The sequence below is a fragment of the Nyctereutes procyonoides genome, unplaced genomic scaffold, assembly GCF_905146905.1.
Source record: "Nyctereutes procyonoides isolate TBG_1078 unplaced genomic scaffold, NYPRO_anot_genome, whole genome shotgun sequence".
In the NCBI taxonomy this organism is placed as follows: Eukaryota; Metazoa; Chordata; class Mammalia; order Carnivora; family Canidae; genus Nyctereutes; species Nyctereutes procyonoides.
The window spans coordinates 7,758,593-7,778,416 of NW_026575082.1; the positions used below are offsets into that span (position 1 = coordinate 7,758,593).

The 19,824-nt window shown below is 40.7% G+C and overlaps 1 protein-coding gene across 4 annotated transcripts in view; it reads left to right on the top strand.

The window, feature by feature from the left end:
- The first annotated feature begins 6,781 nt into the window (after positions 1–6,781).
- LOC129514595 (rotatin) overlaps positions 6,782–19,824 on the top strand; it is a 144,807-nt gene continuing 131,764 nt past the window's right edge. For 2 of the 4 annotated variants that reach the window (XM_055333317.1, XM_055333320.1), the window contains exons 1-8: positions 6,782–7,012; positions 7,301–7,488; positions 9,150–9,327; positions 10,166–10,255; positions 12,514–12,604; positions 14,174–14,288; positions 15,173–15,323; positions 19,361–19,526. In XM_055333317.1, the coding sequence (XP_055189292.1) occupies positions 6,967–7,012; positions 7,301–7,488; positions 9,150–9,327; positions 10,166–10,255; positions 12,514–12,604; positions 14,174–14,288; positions 15,173–15,323; positions 19,361–19,526 (1,025 nt within the window). In that variant the 5' untranslated portion in view covers positions 6,782–6,966. The other 2 variants (XM_055333318.1, XM_055333319.1) reach the window with 2 other exon arrangements.

A 19,824-nucleotide genomic window follows, 5' to 3' on the forward strand; every position in this document is an offset into this window, starting at 1 on the left:
AAGTATTTCATTCTTTTAAATGTCATTGTAAATGTAATATTTTCTTAATTTAATTTTTAGATTATTGCTTGTGTAGAGAAATAGAATTTGATTTTGTATATTGATTTTGTATTCTCTAACACTGCTAAAGTCTTTCCTTCGCTCTAATAGTTGATTTGTGGATTCCTTAGAATTTTCTACATGTAAGGTCAGGTCAATTGCAAATAGAAATAGATTTACTTTTCCTTTCTAATCTGGAATGTCTTTTATTTCTTTTTCTTGCCAATTACTCTGAATAAAACTTCCAGTACAATGTTGAACAGACATGGTGACAGCAGACATCCTTGTCTGCTTCTCTACATCTATAATTAGGACCCCCTATTTATTAAGTTGTGCAAAGAAAGCAGAGTTCAAATCTGTGTTGCTTTGCTATTTGAAGTGGAACATGAATATACCTTGTTTCAATTCTTCTACTTTAAAATGACATAAAATATTTATTACTTTTCTATTTTGGTTTTGGGAAGATGAATTAGAATTTGACAATCCCCTTAAAAATTAAATATTATGTAAATTCATAGGACAAAGTTATGGAACATGATTAGGGAAATTCTTAAGTAGGAGATGAAGCCTTTAACCACACCCATTCTCCCTTCTTAAAGATCAGAATTATTGGGGTGTCTGGATGGCTCAGTTGGTTTAGTGACCAACTCTTGATCTCAAAGTCTTGAGTTCAAGCCCCACATTGGGTTCCATTATGGGCATGGAGCCTACTTAAAAAAACCTATATATATATATATATATACATATATATATATGAATTATAGATGAATTACGAATTTTTTATTATATATGAATTATTAATGAATTATGACCTTTTTAAAAATTTTTATTTATTTATTTAGAGAGAGAAAGCATGCATGTGCACAAGGGGGAGAAGCAGAGAGAGAGGAAGAGAAAGAATCTCAAGCAGACTCCCAGCTGGAGTGCAGAGCTCGACACTGGGTTCAAACCATGACCCCAAGATCATGACTTCAGCTGAAATCAAAAGTTGGACAGCCCAAGTGACTGAGCTATCCAGGGGCCCCAAATCATTATCTTTATTCTTGAGTAACACTGGGGTCCAGGTGACCTTCTGGAAGGCACGCAGAATGTATGCCTGCTCTGTGGACCATGAATAACCTTCCCACATCTGTTGGTGAGAGTCCTTTTATTTATGAATCCTGCTAGTGTCCTCTTTTTATGTTGTCTTGAGAAATAAATTAATGTCTCAATTAATACAAAAGTAGCTTGCAAAAGGATTTCTCCTTTGGGTCAAGAATTTCTTCCTTCTGAAAAAAATGAGGAAAAAAAGTTCAGAGAACTCTGTTTCTTCTGGAAATTGTATCTGGGTATGGCCCTATAAGTAGCTGGAAGGCCCTCTGCCTGTGGGGCCTCCCACAATGAGCAGCAAGACTGCATCTTGGGTCAGGTCCCTCTGATGAATGGAGCTACCTTGTGGTTATGCATGCAGGTAGTACTGATATACGATATAAGATTCATACAAAGACAGTTATTTCAGTCCATTCAAGCTACTGTAACAAAATACCATAGTCTGGATGGGGATGGCTTATAAACAATAGAAATTTATTTCTCACGGTTCCAGAGGCTGGAAAGCCCAAGATCAAAGTGCTAACAAATTCAGGGTCCAGGGGAGCCTAGGTGGCTCAGTCAGTTAAGTGTTTGCCTTGGGCTCTGGTCATGATTCCATGGTTCTGGGATGGAGCCCTGCATCAGGCTCCTTGCTCAGGGGGGAGTCTGCCCCTCCCCCAGCTCATGCTCTCTCTTATAAAGAAATAAACAAACAAATAAATAAAATCTTAAAACAAATTCAGAGTCTGGTGGGGACTAGCTTTCTGGTTCATAGATAGCACTTTTTTTTTTTTCTGTATCTTCACATGAGAGAGGGGAGGGAACCATCTGGAACATCTTTAATAAAAGCACAAACCCCATTCATGAGGCTTCACTCTTACGGCCTAGTAACTTTCCAAATGTCCCACCTCCTAATGCCATCACAATGGGGATTATATTTTAATATGAATTTTGAGAAGGGGAGGACACTAAGATTCAATATGGCAAAGAGGCATCCTCAGGTTTCATGGCCACTAACATAGCTGTTATTTGTAGCAAGTACCTATCATGGAGTTCCTGGGATAAATGCTTTCCCTGAGTTATCTCCTTTGGGCCTCACACTGTGGATGCTATCTTTAACCCCAATTTCTACCTGAAGAAGCTGACATTTAGGGGCTATAGGGACATCAGGGTCTTTCCCCCTACCCAAGATTCTTTCTCACCCACTTTCTGTTAATCCCACCCCTTTCCTTAGTGGAAGTCTTTTGTCCAACTCCTTGCAACTCTGGTGCATTTATAATACCTTGTCCTGCAGTTCAGGGTGTGAGAGTAAGTTACCTAGGATCAGGCAATCTCGTAATGACTATCCTGATGGGATTTCCCACCATGGATTTTATATCTCGATGTTGGGAGAAAGATATATTCTTTTTTCTAGGGTCACTATATGGGAAGATGGAAGTCTGGACCATACTCCTGTCTTGCCCTATATATTGGGAGAATCCTGCCTGTTATACAAAAGAATGAGACAAACATACTAAGAGAAGCAAAAGTAAGATGCTGAGAAAAAGAATATTAATATTTTTTGAGTCTCTGAGGCCAGATCCTTTTCTAGCAAAAGGTAATAAATTACTCATTTTTGCTTATTTCCTTGAGTAAAAGTTATATCATTTGCAACCAAGAAAGTTAATTAGCTTACCCATAATTATGCAATCAAGAAGGTCGCAAAATTGGTTTTAAATCTATGTCTGGCTCCAAGTTTGTGTTCTATGTAATACTTTGTTTAGCTTATATGAACATGAACCAGATTTTTAAGTTCATCAAGTAATAGAAATAAAGGGTAGGAAATGCATATGATCACAACTGACAGACCTACTGTACATATAACCCCAAGTATTAGAATTCATGTTCAAATTGTGAGGAAGAGAAAAATGGCACAATTTTTCCATGGAAAAAAAATAAAGCATTTCTTTCTCTCCTAGAATAAATCACCAGAGAGAGTAATATGAGTTCTTAAGAGAGTAACTGAATATTTCCTGTGACTTTGAGTATAAATGCCTTCATCTAAGCCAAATGATCCAGTATAGCAGACTGAGGCAATGACTGCCAGAGATTTGTGACCATGGCTGAAAGGTTGAGAAGAGGTTGATAATTAAGTGGAGCTCAAAAATTAGAATTTTATCTGTGCCTCTGGGGCCACATGTTTTTTTTTTCTATAATGCTGCATGGTTGGTGATAAGCAGATTCCAACATACTATGTCTCTACTCTTCATTCCTTTCCCAATCCATGCACATACTGCCAGCTGAGTGCCTATCATTTACCATCAGGAAAAATTCAACATTTAAAAAAATTGTATTTATTTATTCATGAGAGAGAGAGAGAGAGAGAGAGAGAGAGAGGCAGAGACATAGGCAGAGGGAGAAGCAGGCTCCATGCAGGGAACCCAATGTGGGACTCCATCCCGGGACTCCAGGATTACCCTCTGAGCCAAAGGCAGACAGACGCTCAACTGCTGAGCCACCCAGGCGTCCCAAATTCAACATGTTTTTATTATAAATTAGCATTTAAATAAATATTAAAAAAACTATTGTAAGTACAAGTAGAGAATTACAAATACCCATAATACAGTTCTCTATACATCCACACAGATATCTATTGACCATTTTTTTCATTTAAAAAACTTAATGTCGAAGTTCAAAATTACAAAAGCCCTAGCTGCTGACTGGGATATAGTAACAGTAAAAATTAATAACTAAAGGACAGACTTGATGATTAAAAACCTCCTCCTAAGTAGATCTTGGGTGAAATTGAAAGTATCAAAACAGCAGTTTCAGAATGGTTGAGAGTTCTACCCATAGTTAGAAGATTATTAATTTAGATTCATGATATATAATCAAAGCTTTTCTTAGATGTGGATTCACGAAATTCTCTATAGCTAAATAAGAAAGAATGAAGACAAACAACAAAACCTTTAGCTCAAGAAGTGAGAAGTGACTGCAAAACAAACCTAAGAAAGGAATAAGAAAGTTACTGATAATAAATAAAAGTACAGTTAATACATTAGAGTGTGAGTATTGTTTTTTTGCAGAATAAATTGAAGATTGATTCTCTGGAGAAAAATCGACAAATCAATACTTAGTCTAATAGAAAAATGAGACATAATTGCTTTGAATGTAATAGCAGGATGTAGTTATTTTGTCTAATTATTAAAATAATGCACACTCAACAACTATAAAAATTAGAAAATAAAAGCAACATAAACAAGACCATTTTTGATGGATGGCTGCCTACTAAACATAGCAGGTCATGGTTGATCATTTCCAAGATGGAAACATGGTATTTACAGATGTCAAACCATGTTGTACCCCTGAAACTGATACAATGTTAAATGTCCATCACACCTCATTAAGAAAAGAAACCTTTGTTTCATTTTTGACCTCCTCCCTCTTACTTGCAACATGCCTGTTTTAAATTATAGTTGATCCCTGAACAACACAGGTTTTGTTGTTTGACCTTTGTGCTGTCAAAAATCCACATATAACTTTTGATTCTCCAGAAACTTAACTACCAACTACTGTTGACATGAAGCCTTACGGATGAGAAATTGTCGATTAACACATACATTGTATATTCTAGGTAGTATACAATGTATTCTTACAATATAGGCTGCTACGGAAAAGAAAATGTTAAGAAGATCATAAGGAAGAGAAAATACACCTACAGTACTGTACTATATTTGTTGAAAAAAAATTGTGCGTAAGTGGATCCGTGTGGTTCAAACCCATGTTGATCAAGAGTCAACTGTAATTTATTTTTCTCCCACAGTATTATCATCCCTTCCGCACTGACATCCTCAATTTCTCATCATCTCAGACTTTCGTCTTAGAAATCTCTTTGAAAAGTTATTTCCATGATTTCTCTGAACTGTCATGTGTATTTTGACCTTGATACTTGAAATCCCCAACCACAGCCTTCATGCTTGGATAACTACAGAAACCTCTCAGTTGGTATCACTGTTTTCGCTTTTTGGTCCATTTGGCACAGGATCCATTGAGAGCTCTTACCTGGGAGTTGAAGATCACAGACACTGTTAGCATCTTGGCCGTGGAGGCTGAGGTATGGGCCAGTGGAACACTGGTTAAATAGCCACGTCTCTTTTTCTTTCCACTCTCCAATTTCCTAGTGCTGTCTTCCATTCACCAGAGAGGGACAATGGAGAGTAACCAGCCTGCTAGCAAAACCAGCCCCTTCACTTCCCTATCTTCCTCCCAGAGGTCATTTGTCCACATAGTGTCCCTCTTTCCTTGACCCTGACAGACCCATTCCGACTCTTGCTTTGCATGTACTGTTTCCTCTGGCAGGAATTCCCCTACCCCAGGTCTTTGCCTGGCAAAGTCCTACTTATCCTTCAAGATCCAGCTGCAAATATCCCCACTCTCTAGCCTACACACCTGGCAGAAGCAGCAAAGTCCTAACTAAAAATGTTACAAAGAAAATGAAGGTCAGGCCCTCAACTGGCCACTTACTAGTTGATGTGATGGTGGGTGAGGAACTTCTCTGATTTTAAGCTCCTTTTTTTTTGCAAAATAGGAATGGATATTATGCCTGCCTTGACATCCCTGCCAAGGGAAATTAAAAACATCCGTCAGAGGGATCCCTGGGTGGCGCAGCGGTTTGGCGCCTGCCTTCGGCCCAGGGCGCGATCCTGGAGGCCCGGGATCAAGTCCCACGTCGGGCTCCCGGTGCATGGAGCCTGCTTCTCCCTCTATGCCTATGTCTCTGCCTCTCTCTCTCTCTCTCTGTGACTGTCATAAATAAATAAAAAAAAATTTAAAAACATCCGTCAGAGAAGATGCTCTCTAAAATGCAAAACCTTTTACACACTTAATTTTGTTGTTGTTGCTCTTACCATCGTTCAGAATCCCCCCCCCCCATTTGTTCAGTGCCAAAGCCGACCATGGTGGCGTTCAAATATTAATTCAGACCCCTCCCCCGCCCCTCCCCCATCTTGTTTTTCTACAGCCTTTTCCCCCCTCTCTGTTCTTTTATTCCCTCCTGCCTGCCTCTCCCTTTGTGACTTGCTTGTTTATAATGCCCTTGGGTATCCAAGGACACTGCTTGCCTTTGCAGGGACATTTTACAGGTACGGAGGGGAAGAGCTTTTAGTTACAAGCGGGGGTGGGGGGTTGTGGCTGGGCGGGAAAGCCCACCCTCCCCAACTTTGCATCGTAAGCTGTGAAGTTCTAGCAGCCGAGAATTCGGGTTTTTGGTCCAGGTGCGGGGGTGCAGGAGTGTGTGGGTGTGTGCGGGGCCAGGGCGGGTGCGCGGGGCAGGGCGGGTGTGCGGGGCAGAGCAGGTGTGCGGGGCAGAGAGGGTGTGCGGGGCAGGCCGGGTGTGCGGGGCAGGGCCGGTGTGCGGGGCAGAGCAGGTGTGCGGGGCAGAGAGGGTGTGCGGGCCAGGGCGGGACGTGCCAGGACCCCGCAGCCCGCGCGTCGCAGCCGGCGCAGGGAGGCCGGAACCCCAGGAAGGGCGGGGTGCCGTGGCGAGCCCGGAATTCCGGGAGAGGAGCACCAATGGGCGAAGACCACAACTCCCGACGTGCACCGCGGCCGGGGCGGGTTCTACTGCCTGCTTGTCGCCTAGTTCTTTCCAGTTCTTAGGACAAAGACGGCTGTCTCGGAATTGCGAAGTAGCGATTAGAGAGAGACCGTAAGGTTCTGTTGGAGGCGCGGGGCCTCGCAGCCGCCTACGGGATGCGTCCCGTTCGTCTGGTGGTTGTGTGCGGTATTGCGGAACTCACAGCCCGACCGCCCGGGTTTCCATGGGGACAGTCATTGTAGACGGACGCCGTGGCGCGGCGGTTTAATTCTCCGGCGGCGGCGATGGAGCGGGACGACACGGTCTTGACGGGGCTCATCAGGAAACTCGGTAACAGGCTGAGGTGGCCCCCGCCCCCGCCGCCCTCCTGTCGAGGCCACTCGCTGTGAGTGGCCGCGTAACGTTTTGGAGGCCGGGCCGCCGCGAGCAGGCTCCCCCAGGTCCCGACCTGCCCGGGGCGTGCCCCCCCCCGCCCCCCCCCGCCGGGGACCCGGGTCGGGCCCGGCGCCGGCCTGTGGCAAAGGCGCGCGGTGGCTTGCTCGCCCCCCGCGCGCGGTGCCCCGGTCGGTGCCCGGGGGTCCCTGCCGCGGGCAATAGCCTTGCGCGGTCCTTTGACAGGGCATCAGCTGGCGGAGATCCGCGAGCGCGCGCTGCGGAGCATCCTGTGCAAGCTGGAGCGCAGCCTGCTCCGCTGCGAGGACGTGGTGCAGGACAAGCCGCTCTTCCTCCGTCTGCTGGCCTGGTTCAACTTCCCGACCGTTCCCATGAAGGAGGAGGTTCTCAGCCTGTTGAACAGATTGGTGAAGGTGGGGTCGTCTTCAAACAACGTCGGGGGCCGCCTGGGTGGCGCAGGGCCTGATGGGGCCCGGGATCGAGCCCCGCCATCGAGCCCCGCCATCGAGCCCCGCCTCGGAGTCCCGCGGGGAGCCTGCTTCCCGCTCTGCCGTGTCTCTCTCTGGGTCTCATGAATCAGTAAATAAAATCTAAAAAAAAAAAAAAAAAAAGAAAAAAAAAAAGAAAGAAAAAGAAAAGAAATCAGAAGAGCGGGTGTTTCGTAGTCGTTTAATGGCAGCCTTTTTTTGAAAGTTAAATAATTCGAACTTTTTTTTTTTTTTTAAACAACTGGAGCTGTTGGGTTTGAGTTCTCCTGAGTATAATGCTCACCTTCCTCTTCTCTTATTTCTAATGTTGAAGCTCCCACATTGTCTCTACTGAAATAACTCCTGCGTGCTGGTGTGTTCTGATTTTTGGAATCCTTTTTGGAAGTTGGTATTCGTCATTGCGTTTTTCTTTGTGTTTTGTTTTGCATATTAAAAGTTACATGTGTCTGTATGAAAGAGGACATGTTAACGTTACAGACCATGGTTAATGAATACGGAATTGCATTTTTCCCTTTTCTTATTCTTTTAAAGATTTTATTTATTTATTTGAGTCGGAGAGAGAGAGCAAGAGAGAGCGAGCGCACAAGCAGGGGGAGCAGCAGGCTCCATCCCAGGACTCTGAGATCATGACCTGAGCCCAAGGCAGATGCTTAACCCACTGAGCCACCCAGGTGCCCCTGAAACTGTGTGTGTGTGTTTTTAAGATTTTATTTATTATTTATTTATTTATTTATTTATTTATTTATATTTATTTGAGAGAGAGAGAGGCAGAGACAGACACAGGAGGAGGGACAAGCAGGCTCCATGTACGGAGCCCGATGCGGGACTCAATCCCAGGACTCCAGGATCACACCCTGGGCCAAAGGCAGGCGCTAAACCACTTAGCCACCCAGGGATCCCCTGAAATTGTATTTTTTCATACCTGTTTTTCAGATTTGTGTACGTCAGCCTGTCTTGAGAGTAGTTGTCAGGGTCAAATGTCAGAAGTGCAAGTGTGATCTTTCAAAACTGTAAGTCACTATGAGTTCCTAAGATTTATGTGACTTGGGCATTCTTTGGCTGGAAATAGGAAAGGATAGGGTGAGAGTCAGAGGAGAGAGGTGATCCATTGAATAAGTAACATTTTACAGTGTGCATGTCTCGTGTTCAGCGTCTGGGCTTTTCTCTCCTAAATGTTATCACATGGTTTATGTATGTCTCTGAATCTATGTCTTGTACATGGAAGCTCTTTACTTTTGGGTATAGGAATGCAAGATTTATTTTTTTAATTTAATTTAATTTTTTTAAAGGTTTTATTTATTAATCATGAGAGACATGGACAGAGGCAGAGACACAGGCAGAGGGAGAAGCAGGCTCCCTATAGGGAGCCTGACGTGGGACTGGATCCCAAGACCCCAGGATCACGCCCTGAGCCAAAGGCAGACAGATGCTCAACCGCTGAGCCACCTAGGTGTCCCAAGATTTATTTTTCATAAAAGGAGCATTTAGTATACTAAAAATAATTTCATGTTTTTCTTGCTGTAGAATAAAGTGTAGAAATTTTGATATATGGAGTTATTCTCAAGACTCTTCTCTTCTTCTTTCAGTATCCCCCAGCAGTCCAGCATTTGATTGATCTTGGTGCTGTCGAATTCTTATCTAAACTTCGTTGTAATGTGGAGCCAAATCTGCAGGCTGAAATTGATGGCATTCTGGATGGACTTTTTATTCTTCCTTCAGTAGATGCTGCACTATATTCTGCATCTTACCAAACCAAAGAAACTGGTAATTCATTGGAATCAATCTGTTGCATTCTGTTAAAATAGAAATATATTGGTTCTAGTGGTTAATTCTAAGGAAAGGGATCTTAGGTTAAAATAAAAAAGGTCCTCTCACCCAACTTATTTTTCTCTCATTAACTTACTTGAGCTTGACCTTTTCCCCTTTTTCTACAGTTATTCAGAGGAGGATACATACGTATTTATTGCTTTTTTTTTTTTTTTTTTTTTTTTTTTGGTAAAGGGGCCTAAAAGATGCCAGAGATTTTCTTTTCCTTAGGCTAGTTTGACAGATTATTCCTACGACAGTAACAAATCTTCAACAATAATAGTAATAACAATACTGTGTTCTCATTATTATTGCAACTGAACTGGTGTTCATCAATCACATGTCACAATCCCATGTGACAGAGAATCGTCAAAGATATTGAAAGATAGTGCCTGACTGCTTTGTTTCCGACAACTTTTTCCTTAAGGGTGTTAATTAAAGTTGAAGTAGTCAGAAACTACCTAATAAGAGTAAGAGGGTGGAAGGAGATGGACTAAGGATCCTCTTGAATAAATACTTTGTAGCAGGTTCTTTAGGTACATTGTAGATGTTTTCATTCTAACAAATAGTTGTATTTGCTGAACCATAAAAGAGACAGGGAACCCCCTTCCCCCCATTAAAAATGGACTCAGCATTTACATTTTTTTTCCTCTGTAGGAAGACTCCTCAGAGAAAAAAAACCTTATTTTTCTAGTTTTTAAAAAGATTGAAAAGTAAGTTTAAAATTTGAAAACAGTAAATTTCACTTTTAGCAAATAAGGAACCATTAATATGGTAATATGTATTTTCTTATCAGAAATGCCACAACAACCTGAAATCTTAATAGGATATTTTCCTAAAGACAAAAGTAATCTCCAGCAGATGGAAGTGTCTCCACGACCAATGGGTGTGTATGTATAGAGAAGTAGATCCTGTTAATCTGGTAAATCAGAAATTAATGTACTTTTCCTTATTGTTCCTTATTGTGGTCAGACTGGAATATTTCAGCACTAAACTGAATGTTTGTTTCCTCAAATTAAAGATACAGAGTTTAAAGGGTAAAATTTTATGTTATTCTAACTGCATTTGAGCATCAGTATAGTAGGGTGGGAATGGTGGCAGTACTCAGGGCTTACCGAACACAGACTTGTGAGGAACTGTGCCATGCACTATATATATATATATCATGTTAGTTATTCTCCAGCTCACTAAGTGATGCTCTTCATCCAGTTACTCAAGTCGAAGTCTCAGGATTGTTTTGGTTTCTTCATTATTCATTCATTCATTCATTCATTCATTCATTTATCTTTATCCCAGCATCCAGCTAATTGAAGAGTTCTGGTTTAGAGCCTCTCTTGCTCTCCCTGGAATCTCATCTAGGTCTTTTCATGTCTCTGCTCCCATGTCACCTCCTCAGAGACCTTTCTGAGAACTCTAGCCAGGGATCACTTACTGCCTATGTTTAGTTTTCTTCCTGATGTATATCATGATCTGAAATTACATATTTATGTACCTCTTGTTTGTCTCTGTTGTTAAAAGCTTAATGATATGGGCAGCCCAGATGGCTCAGCGGTTTAGCGCCGCCTTCAGCGCAGGGCCTGATCCTGGAGACCCAGGATCGAGTCCCACGTCAGGCTCCCTGCATGGAGCCTGCTTCTCCCTCTGCCTGTGCCTCTGCCTCTCTCTCTTTGTGTGTCTTCTCATGAATAAATAAATAAAATCTTAAAAAAAAAAAAAGCTAAATGGTAGCTGTGTACACTGCTTTATCCCCAATGCACAGAACAATGCTAAAAACATATTAGGCATTCAGTATGTATTCTTTGAGTGAATGAATGAATCTTCATTGGAGTCCCAGTGAACTTGATAGTTACTATCCCACTTTACTGATGAAGGCACTGAGGCCTAGAAAGGATAAAATCTTCGTTCTGGGTGCTGCACTTAGGGAATGATGAAATAAGCATGTACTGAAACAGTTTATTACCTGCACAGTTGAAAATGTTGTGTCCATATCTGCTCATGTCAAGTATTCACTTTAACTCTGTTTGGAAGCTCTCTTACTAAAAAGCTTTCATAGAAACTCTCTGGTTGAATAACTCTTTCTGTAAAAGTTTTGTTAGGCTTGTTAGGCAGCTTTGGTTTGGAAATGGTAGTTTCTCTGTGTTTCTGATTAAGAGGTTTCATTGAGTGACAGTAAGAGACACCTGAAGGGAGAGAGTATGTCCAGGGCTGGGGAGGTGGGCACTTAAGTACAGCTGAGTACAGCTATTGAAAACATTAGGGATCATTGAGATGGTAATATTTTGAGATGCAGTTTGTGGATTGATGATACACCTTATTTTGGATACATCTTTTTGTGTGCTGTATGAGTCTGTCCTTCCCTCCACCCTGCCCTTACTTTTCTGTTAGAAAGTAAATCCTGCTTGGATGTTAGCACTTTTGAAAGAAACAACTGTGCTGTATTTGTGTGTTTAATAATGCTGTTATCTAAATGCAGAGATTTCGTGCTCTTTTCAAAGCATTTGGCAGAAAGAATATTTGCCACTTGGAAGAGATTATGTAGATACTAGATGCTGTTTCTCAGCATTGCCACCTTGTACAATATAAGAGCTGTTAAAAAATAATTTGAATCGGGTAGTTTAAAATTGTTGGTTTCTCAGATTTCTTTTAATCTTGAGTGCTGAGATTTGATCTTCAACCTTATGGTCTTCAAGTCATTTTCAAAGAAGTTTTAACATCTAACACCACTTAGGATATTTGATCATGAGTAATTAAATATAGTATATGATTATGTTTATATCATATTTAATTTCTACGATTAACGATCTCCAAATGCCAGTTCCTTTTATGTTAAATTTAAGCTTTGTGTTCTGGTTAGCCACAGGGTAAAACAGAAAATGTAATAGAAACTTTAAATGTCATTCGATATTGTTTTGTGTTTAATGCCCTTCTAATAATATATGGATTCTCTGTAAATTATGAAAATAGAGCTCTCTTATTTATCTTGTTAGGGAACAGATTTGCAGCTGACCTTGTTTGGTATATTTGAGGTTACTGTAAGATGTAACTTTATTTGAGAGATTGTTTTCAGGGTAAAGCCTTACTTTTTGCATTGTGAGTCTGTCAACATTGTCTTTGATCCCATAAATTTTGCTGTTGCATTAACAGTGAATCAGACTGTGAAGTGTTTGAAGTTTTCTACGTTTCCTTGGCTACCCCTGACTACAACAGATAGACATGTTCTCTCCTCTAATGAAAGGTATGGTACCTGATGTGTGTCAGGTTATTTTGGTTCATTTATAGCCATTAAATCTGGTTCCTATTACTGTACATTTTCACCAGGAAAAAAAATACTAAGTGGCTATGAAAGGTAGTAATGGGAATATATGAATGATTTTTCACTGTTTCAAAAAGCAGGCCAGAAAAATTCCTGTTGGCCCTTATCAGGCTACACATCATTTTTTTTTTTTGTGTGTGTGGTTGGAATCTTGTATACTTTTTGGTGGCATGAGTCATCTCTTATTGACCAGATTCTCTGATTACTTATGTCCTTGGCTAATAAAACTGGGAAAAAACTAAACATAAATGCAGTCTTTTTAAAATGCAGTCTTTTTTAGTGGACAGCATATCCAGTGGACAATATAGAGACCAATTTGCTAGAGTTAGGACTAGGTAAACAGCTGGATGCTATTAAATGTTTTTTGATGCTAGCACTTCCTTTTTTTTTTTTTTTGAAGATTTTATTTATTTATTCATTAGAGACACAGGCAGAGGGAGGAGAAGCAGGCTCCATGCAAGGAGCGGGATGTGGGACTCTATCCTGGGAATCCGAGATCATGCCCTGAGCCAAAGGCAGATGCTCAACTGCTGAGCCACCCTGGCGTGCCATGGTGCTGGCACTTCCAAGGCATCAGTAAATTCTCTTGGATCAACATATTGAAGAAGTGTACAGTATACTTGGGAAAGGGGCAGAGGTGGTTTTGAGGTCAACTCTGAATCAGGCCTCATGGAAGAGATTATGATTTCTAGGGCACACTTCTGGATGGTGTGGACTGGAGCTGGTCTGAGAGAGGCAGTGTGGATTCTTCGGGTGGGAGGTAAATGATTGCTGAATCCCTAGGTGGGCACATATTACCTGAGGGCTGTCCTCTGTTTGGGATAAGAGAAGAATCCCAGCTTGATTCACTCCACAAAGGAAGAGTGGTAAGGAATTTAATTTCTAGAATTTAACTATATATTTGCTATAATATTTTTTGTCTTACTTTCTAATTCATTTAGCAGATTTCATTGCGTTCTGTGCCCTTTGACTTCTTTGATTTCATTTTGTAGCACTGTTGATAGTCTTTGCATACAATGGTGGATACCGTGCAGTGCTTGCTCTTGAGGAAGGTCTAGTAGGGGATAGAAAGGCATCAACATGAAGTTGCCAGAGCACCAGTTATAAGCATGTGGAGGAAGGACCTATCCCAGAGTTCTTGATTAGGAAAAAGATGTAGTAGAAAGGCTTCCCGGGAGAAGTGAAGTCTCAGCTGAGACCTGAAGAACTGTTAATAGAGTCATTATGCCACTAGGTTACTTAGACTCTGGTATAGATAATTCTTTTAAAAATAAATAATGAGGGGTGCCTGAGTGGCTCAGTTAAGTGTCTGCCTTTGACTTGGCTTGGGTAGTGATCCCGGGGTCCTGGGATCGAGCCCCGTGTTGAGCTCTCTGCTCAGTGGGGAGCCTGCTTCTCCCTCTGCCTCTACCTGCCGCTCTGCTTATTCTCTGTCAAGTGAATAAATAAAATCTTAAAAAAAAAATGGTATTTTTTTTTTTTTTTTGGTAGCTCTTTAAGAAGTAGTAACCATACTTTAATTTGGAACACCTGTGAGCTACTGAAGGACGTTATCATGCAAGACTTTCCTGCTGAAATTTTCCTGCAAAGGCCAAAAATTGTTCAGGTACGTATGCTCTGTAATTGTTTTAGATTTTGAAATAGAGAACTTTTTACAGTGAAACAAATTTTGCAAAAGCAGAAGTCAGTCCTTAGGAAGTAATTTACTGTATTTAAAAAATGAAGTATTCAGTTTCTGAAACTTCTTTGAATGGTGGTAGTTCTTCTGATAGGAGGTAGTCTCATTTGACATATACAGTTTGAGCACCTTGAATTTACCCTTTATGAGTCACCTAAATGGGAGAATGGACTTTGGAAATTGAGATTGGGTCATAGTAACCCTTCCTAACAGTGAGAATAGCATTGCTTTTTGAGTATCGAGGATAGGTCAGGCAGTGCTAGATGCTGTGGAAATAAGGTCGTAGTGAGCAGTTCAGATGAATTCTTTGCAATCTAGTCTATTGTTTGTACAGTAGAGCTGGGGACCTGCGTCTGGGATCCTGGCATATCTATAGCCTCTAGTAATACCTCAGCACCTCACTCACCATCCCAGGGCTGGAATGCATGCTATTACTACATACTATTGCCATTGTCAAAAGACAGCAGAGGAAAAGCTGTTCATTGCCAAAATGTGGCAAAATGAGTTGCAGAAGGCTTGCTGTGATTTTTAAAAAGTACTGTGTAACTTAATGGGGAATAATTCATGTGTTCTTTCAGAATAGCAACTCAACTAACAGATTTTAGATAAAACACTGACTTGTCTATTTAAATTTTATTTTCTTGCTTTGTCCCATCTTCTTGCTTTATACTAAGTCATTTTTGCCTGTTTCCATTTCTTGGTCTTAAAAATATTTTGCAAGTTACTTTATTTCCTTTGGTGGTTCATTTGACCTCACTTGAATTCCACATCCATCTTCCCTTGATGACTTTCATTGCTCTTCTTTATTTCAGAGCCTTTTATCTCTGTTGAAACTGGCCTTTGGTGGAGATGGAAGACATCGCCTGGCGTTACAGGCAGTGTCCTGCTTGCAGCAGCTGTGCACATACTTAAGAAACAGACTTAACTTTCACCGAGATCCAGGTTTTTTCTCCAGTAAAGAAGGTATTTATGTTTGTTTGTTCATTAGTCATTGATGGTATTTGCAGATTTTTTTGAGTATTATATTTACTGTATAAATTTCACAATATAAACTCCTTATTCTTAAATGTAATCAAATGATCATCTTTGAAAACCAATTGTGTGAATGACAGAACCACTCATAATCCCATCCTCTTTTTTGGTAAGAGCCATTTGCAAGATGTTTTTCTTTTCTCTTAGGCATATAGTGCTGTTGGGAACTAAGAACTAGAATTTTGAGTTCAGCTATTCATTTGGGACCTTGGAGATTTTGGAAAGTTATTTGTATTAATAAATTGTTTGATTTGAAGAATAACAATTTGTATTTTGTTAATAGTATTTAACCTTTGGTATATTTTACTTAATCAGTTTATTTTAAAATAATCTCTTCAGGGCAGCCCGGGTGGCTCAGTGGTTTAGCGCTGCCTTTGGCCCAGGGCGTGATCCTGGAGACCTGGGGATCGAGTCCCACGTCGGGCTCCCTGCATGGAGCCTGCTTCTCCCTCTGCTTGTGTCTCTGCCTCTTTCTCTGCATCTCTGTGTGTCTCTCATGGATAAATAAATAAAATCTTAAAAAAAAAAAAAATCTCTTCACTCAACATGGGCTTGAGTTCACAACCCCAAGATCAAGAATTACATGCTCTAGTGACTGAGCCAGCCAGATTCCCTGGGTTTGTATTTTATGAAAACTATTTTTATGCAACTTGCGATGTAGTTCATTTATTATATGATAGCAGTGCCAGACTTTTAAGGAAGAAAGCACCACCTAATGGTCAAATAAAGCACTAGACTGGCTTTGTCGAAACAGTATTTATAATTTAGGAATTCTATGCGCTTATTCATTGAAAGTTGAATATTAAGTTACAGTGATTTGTCATCATGCTTCACAATTAATCCCTATTCTGTTCAGAGTTTCCCTGATTCTATACCACTTGAATACTTATGCTGTACATTAACTTTATTATAGATCTCAGAGGGCATTGAGTTCCTCATTAACATTCTTGAAATAGAGTGTTTTCTGAATGACTGATAACAGAGAGCTGTAGGTACCCCATATTTCATCAGAATTAAGAGTTATTCTGTTGATTAAAATAGTATCTTTGAAGATTTATTCATGTATTAATGTTTATCTATTACTAGCTATATGCCAACTGATGTTCTAGTCTCTAGGGGGGTTAACACTGAACAAAGCAGATAATGTGCCTGCCCTTCTGAGCTTATCCAGAGAAGGTTGGGAATAGGAAATAAATGAGTAAACAAGTTTGTTTCAGATGAGAAGTGCTTAAAGGAAATAGGAAGGGTGGTATGACCGAAGGTGACCAGGGAAACTTGGCTTACCTGGATAGGATGGGCGGAGAGAGTCTCTCAGAGGAGGTGACCTGAAGGGTGAGAAGGAACCATCTATTTGAAGAGCTGCAGGGACAGTATTCCTGGAGGATTGGGGGCCTCAGAAATGAGGTGACCTGCCTGAGGAACAGCAACCAGGCTGGTGTTGTGAGTAGAGTGAGCAGGGAATGAATGGGGCACAGAGAGGGGATGGGGTGAGATCAGAGAGGTAACCAGGGGCCAGAGTGTGTTCGGATTTGTACATCTTAGTAAGTCTTTCTTTCTTTCTTTCTTTCTTTCTTTCTTTCTTTCTTTCTTTCTTTCTTTCTTTCTCTCCTTCTCTCCTTCCTTCCTTCCTTCCTTCCTTCCTTCTTTCAGATTTATCTATCTATCTATCTATCTATCTATCTATCTATCTATCTATCTATCTATTTATGATAGACATAGAGAGAGAGGCAGAGACACAGGAGGAGGGAGAAGCAGACTCCATGCCAGGAGCCCGATGCGGGACGCGATCCCGGGACTTCAGGATCGTGCCCTGGGCCAAAGGCAGGCACTAAACCGCTGAGCCACCCAGGGATCCCCTTAGTAAGCATTTCATATTTTCTTTGTAGTGCAGTGAGAAGCTCTTGGAGAACTTTTTTTCCTCTGCAGATACCTTTATTTTACTTAAGTCTTGAAAAAAATTATGGTAAAATATGTATTGCATAAAGTATGCCATCATAACCATTTAGAAATATGCAGTTTTGTTGGCATTAATTGCATTCATAGTCTTGTGCAACCATCACCATTATCTGTTCTCAAACATTTTTCATCACCCTAAATAGAAGCTCTGTGACCATTTAGCCGTGCTCCCCATGTCCCCTTCCCTCTGCAGCCACTCATCATAACCTCTCTTCTACAATCTGTCTCTAAATTTGTCTGTTCTTGGTACCTCTTACAAGTGGAATCATGCATTTGTCCTTTTGTGTCTGGCTGATTTCACTGAGCATCATGTTGTCAAGGTTCATGCATGCTTCAGCTGTGTCAGAACTTCATTCCTTTTTACGGATAATGTTCCACTGAATGGATAATGCCACATTTGGCTTATTCATTTACCTGTTGATGGGCATATGAGTTGTTTTCGCCTTTTGGCTCTCGTGAATAATGTTTTGGTGAACATCGGCACATCTGTTTGAGCTCCTGTTTTCAGTTCTGTTGGGTATACCTGAGAGTGGAATTGCTGGGTTATATGTTCATTCTACATTTAGCCATCTGAGGAACCACCAACCTGTTGGCCACAGTGGCTGCCTCATTTTACTTCCCAGCTGGCAACCTATGATGCTTCCAGTTTCTTCACATGCCACCAACACTTGTTACTTTCCCTTTTAAAAATCACAGTCATCCTAGTAGGTGTGAGGTGGTATTTCACTATGGTTCTGATTTGTATTTCCCTGCAGACTATTGATTAATGACTAGTGGGTGATTTCCTATTGACCTTTTACATGCATATTGGCCATTTGTGTATCTTCTTTGGAGAAATGTCTTTTAAAGTCCTTTGCCCTGGGTGCCTGGGTGTCTTAATGTGTTAAGTGTTTGCCTTTGGCTCAGTTCATGATCACAGGGTCCTGGGATCGAGCCCTGTGTCAGGCTCCCCACTTAGCAGGTGGAATCTCCTTCTCTCTCTGCCCCTCTTCCTTCCTGCTCGTCATTCAGACTTCACTGAGCTCAGAGCCTGACAAGTGGCTAGATCTCCTAACCTTGAGATCATTACTTGAGCTGAAATCAAGAGTCGAAAGCTCAACTGAGCCACCCAGGCACCCATGGTGGTTTGTTTATTTATTTATTTATTGATTGATTGATTGTTGAGTTTAGGAGTTCTTTATATATCCTTATTATAAAGTCTTTTTTAGATCTATGATCTGTAGGTATTTGTTCTCACTCTATAGGTTGTCAGTTTCTTCATAATGTCCTTTGATGCATAAAAGTTTTTTTTTTTTTTTTTTTTTTTTTAAGATTTTATTCATGAGGGACACACAGAGAGGGTCAGAGATATAGAGCAAGAGGTGGGACTTGATCCCAGGAACCTGGGATCATGACCTGAGCCAAAGCAGACCTCAACTACTGAGCCATCCAGGTTCCCAAAGGTTTTTGATTTTGATGAAGTCCAATTTATCTTTGTTTTCTTTGGTTGTGCTTTTGGTTTCATGTTTAAGGATCTATTGCCAAATCCAAGATCGTGAAGATTTACCTCTATATTTTCTACTGAGAGTTTATGGTTTTTATTTAGTTATTTATCTTTAAATTTAAAAAAATTTAAAAATATTTATTTATTTATTTTGAGCTTATGGTTTTAACTCTTATATTTAGGTTGTTGATTCTTTTTGAGTTCATTTTTACATGTGGTTTGAGGTAGGGTTTCTCGTAGAGTTGTGAGCAGGGGAGTGCATGACCTGCTATTTTGCTTTGGCAGTCCTGCATGTTACAAGTTAATAGTGCTGGCTTGAAGGCTAGAGATAATCAGGTCAGTTAGATATAAATCTAAATGTGCTAAGTGAATACTTCAAAAAGCTTGATCTTTACTTTTACCCCAATAGAAGTGTTTTTACAAAACATCTTAACTTTGTTAATGTTTTTTTGGAAGAATGACATAAAAATTCCGTAATCATAATTTGTTGCTATTGAGGGATAATTTTATTCTTTTTTTTTCCTCTTAGATACAGTTTCCCAAAATTCTTCTTTGTCATACTGTCATGAAGTTAGAGTTATTCATCATTCTCAGAATCCTTCTCTGGGAAGCAGTAGCCCCCGGCCTTCTGTGGTTGGACGCACAGGCCAGCGACCCAGAGGAGATGGCCAGGATTGGGATGCTGTGTCTTCCAGGTGACCGTTGAAATGCCCAGTTAACTTGTGCATGTGTGTTTTGGTTTCAGAGGGAGATTAATATTTTTCTCTATCTTTTCTTTTGGAATATTACCACAGGTATTGGCCTTGTGTTGAACCAGTGGTTTTCATACTTTTTTTGACTGTGAGCCACAGTAAGAAATAATCTTAGTTTTAACTCAATACTCAGTACACAGATGTATGTTCTTATGTGTGTGTATAGGTATGTTTGTGTGTTTGTACGCTATGTGTGTATTCCTGCCAAAATAAGGTATTCACAAAATACTCCCTTGATTCC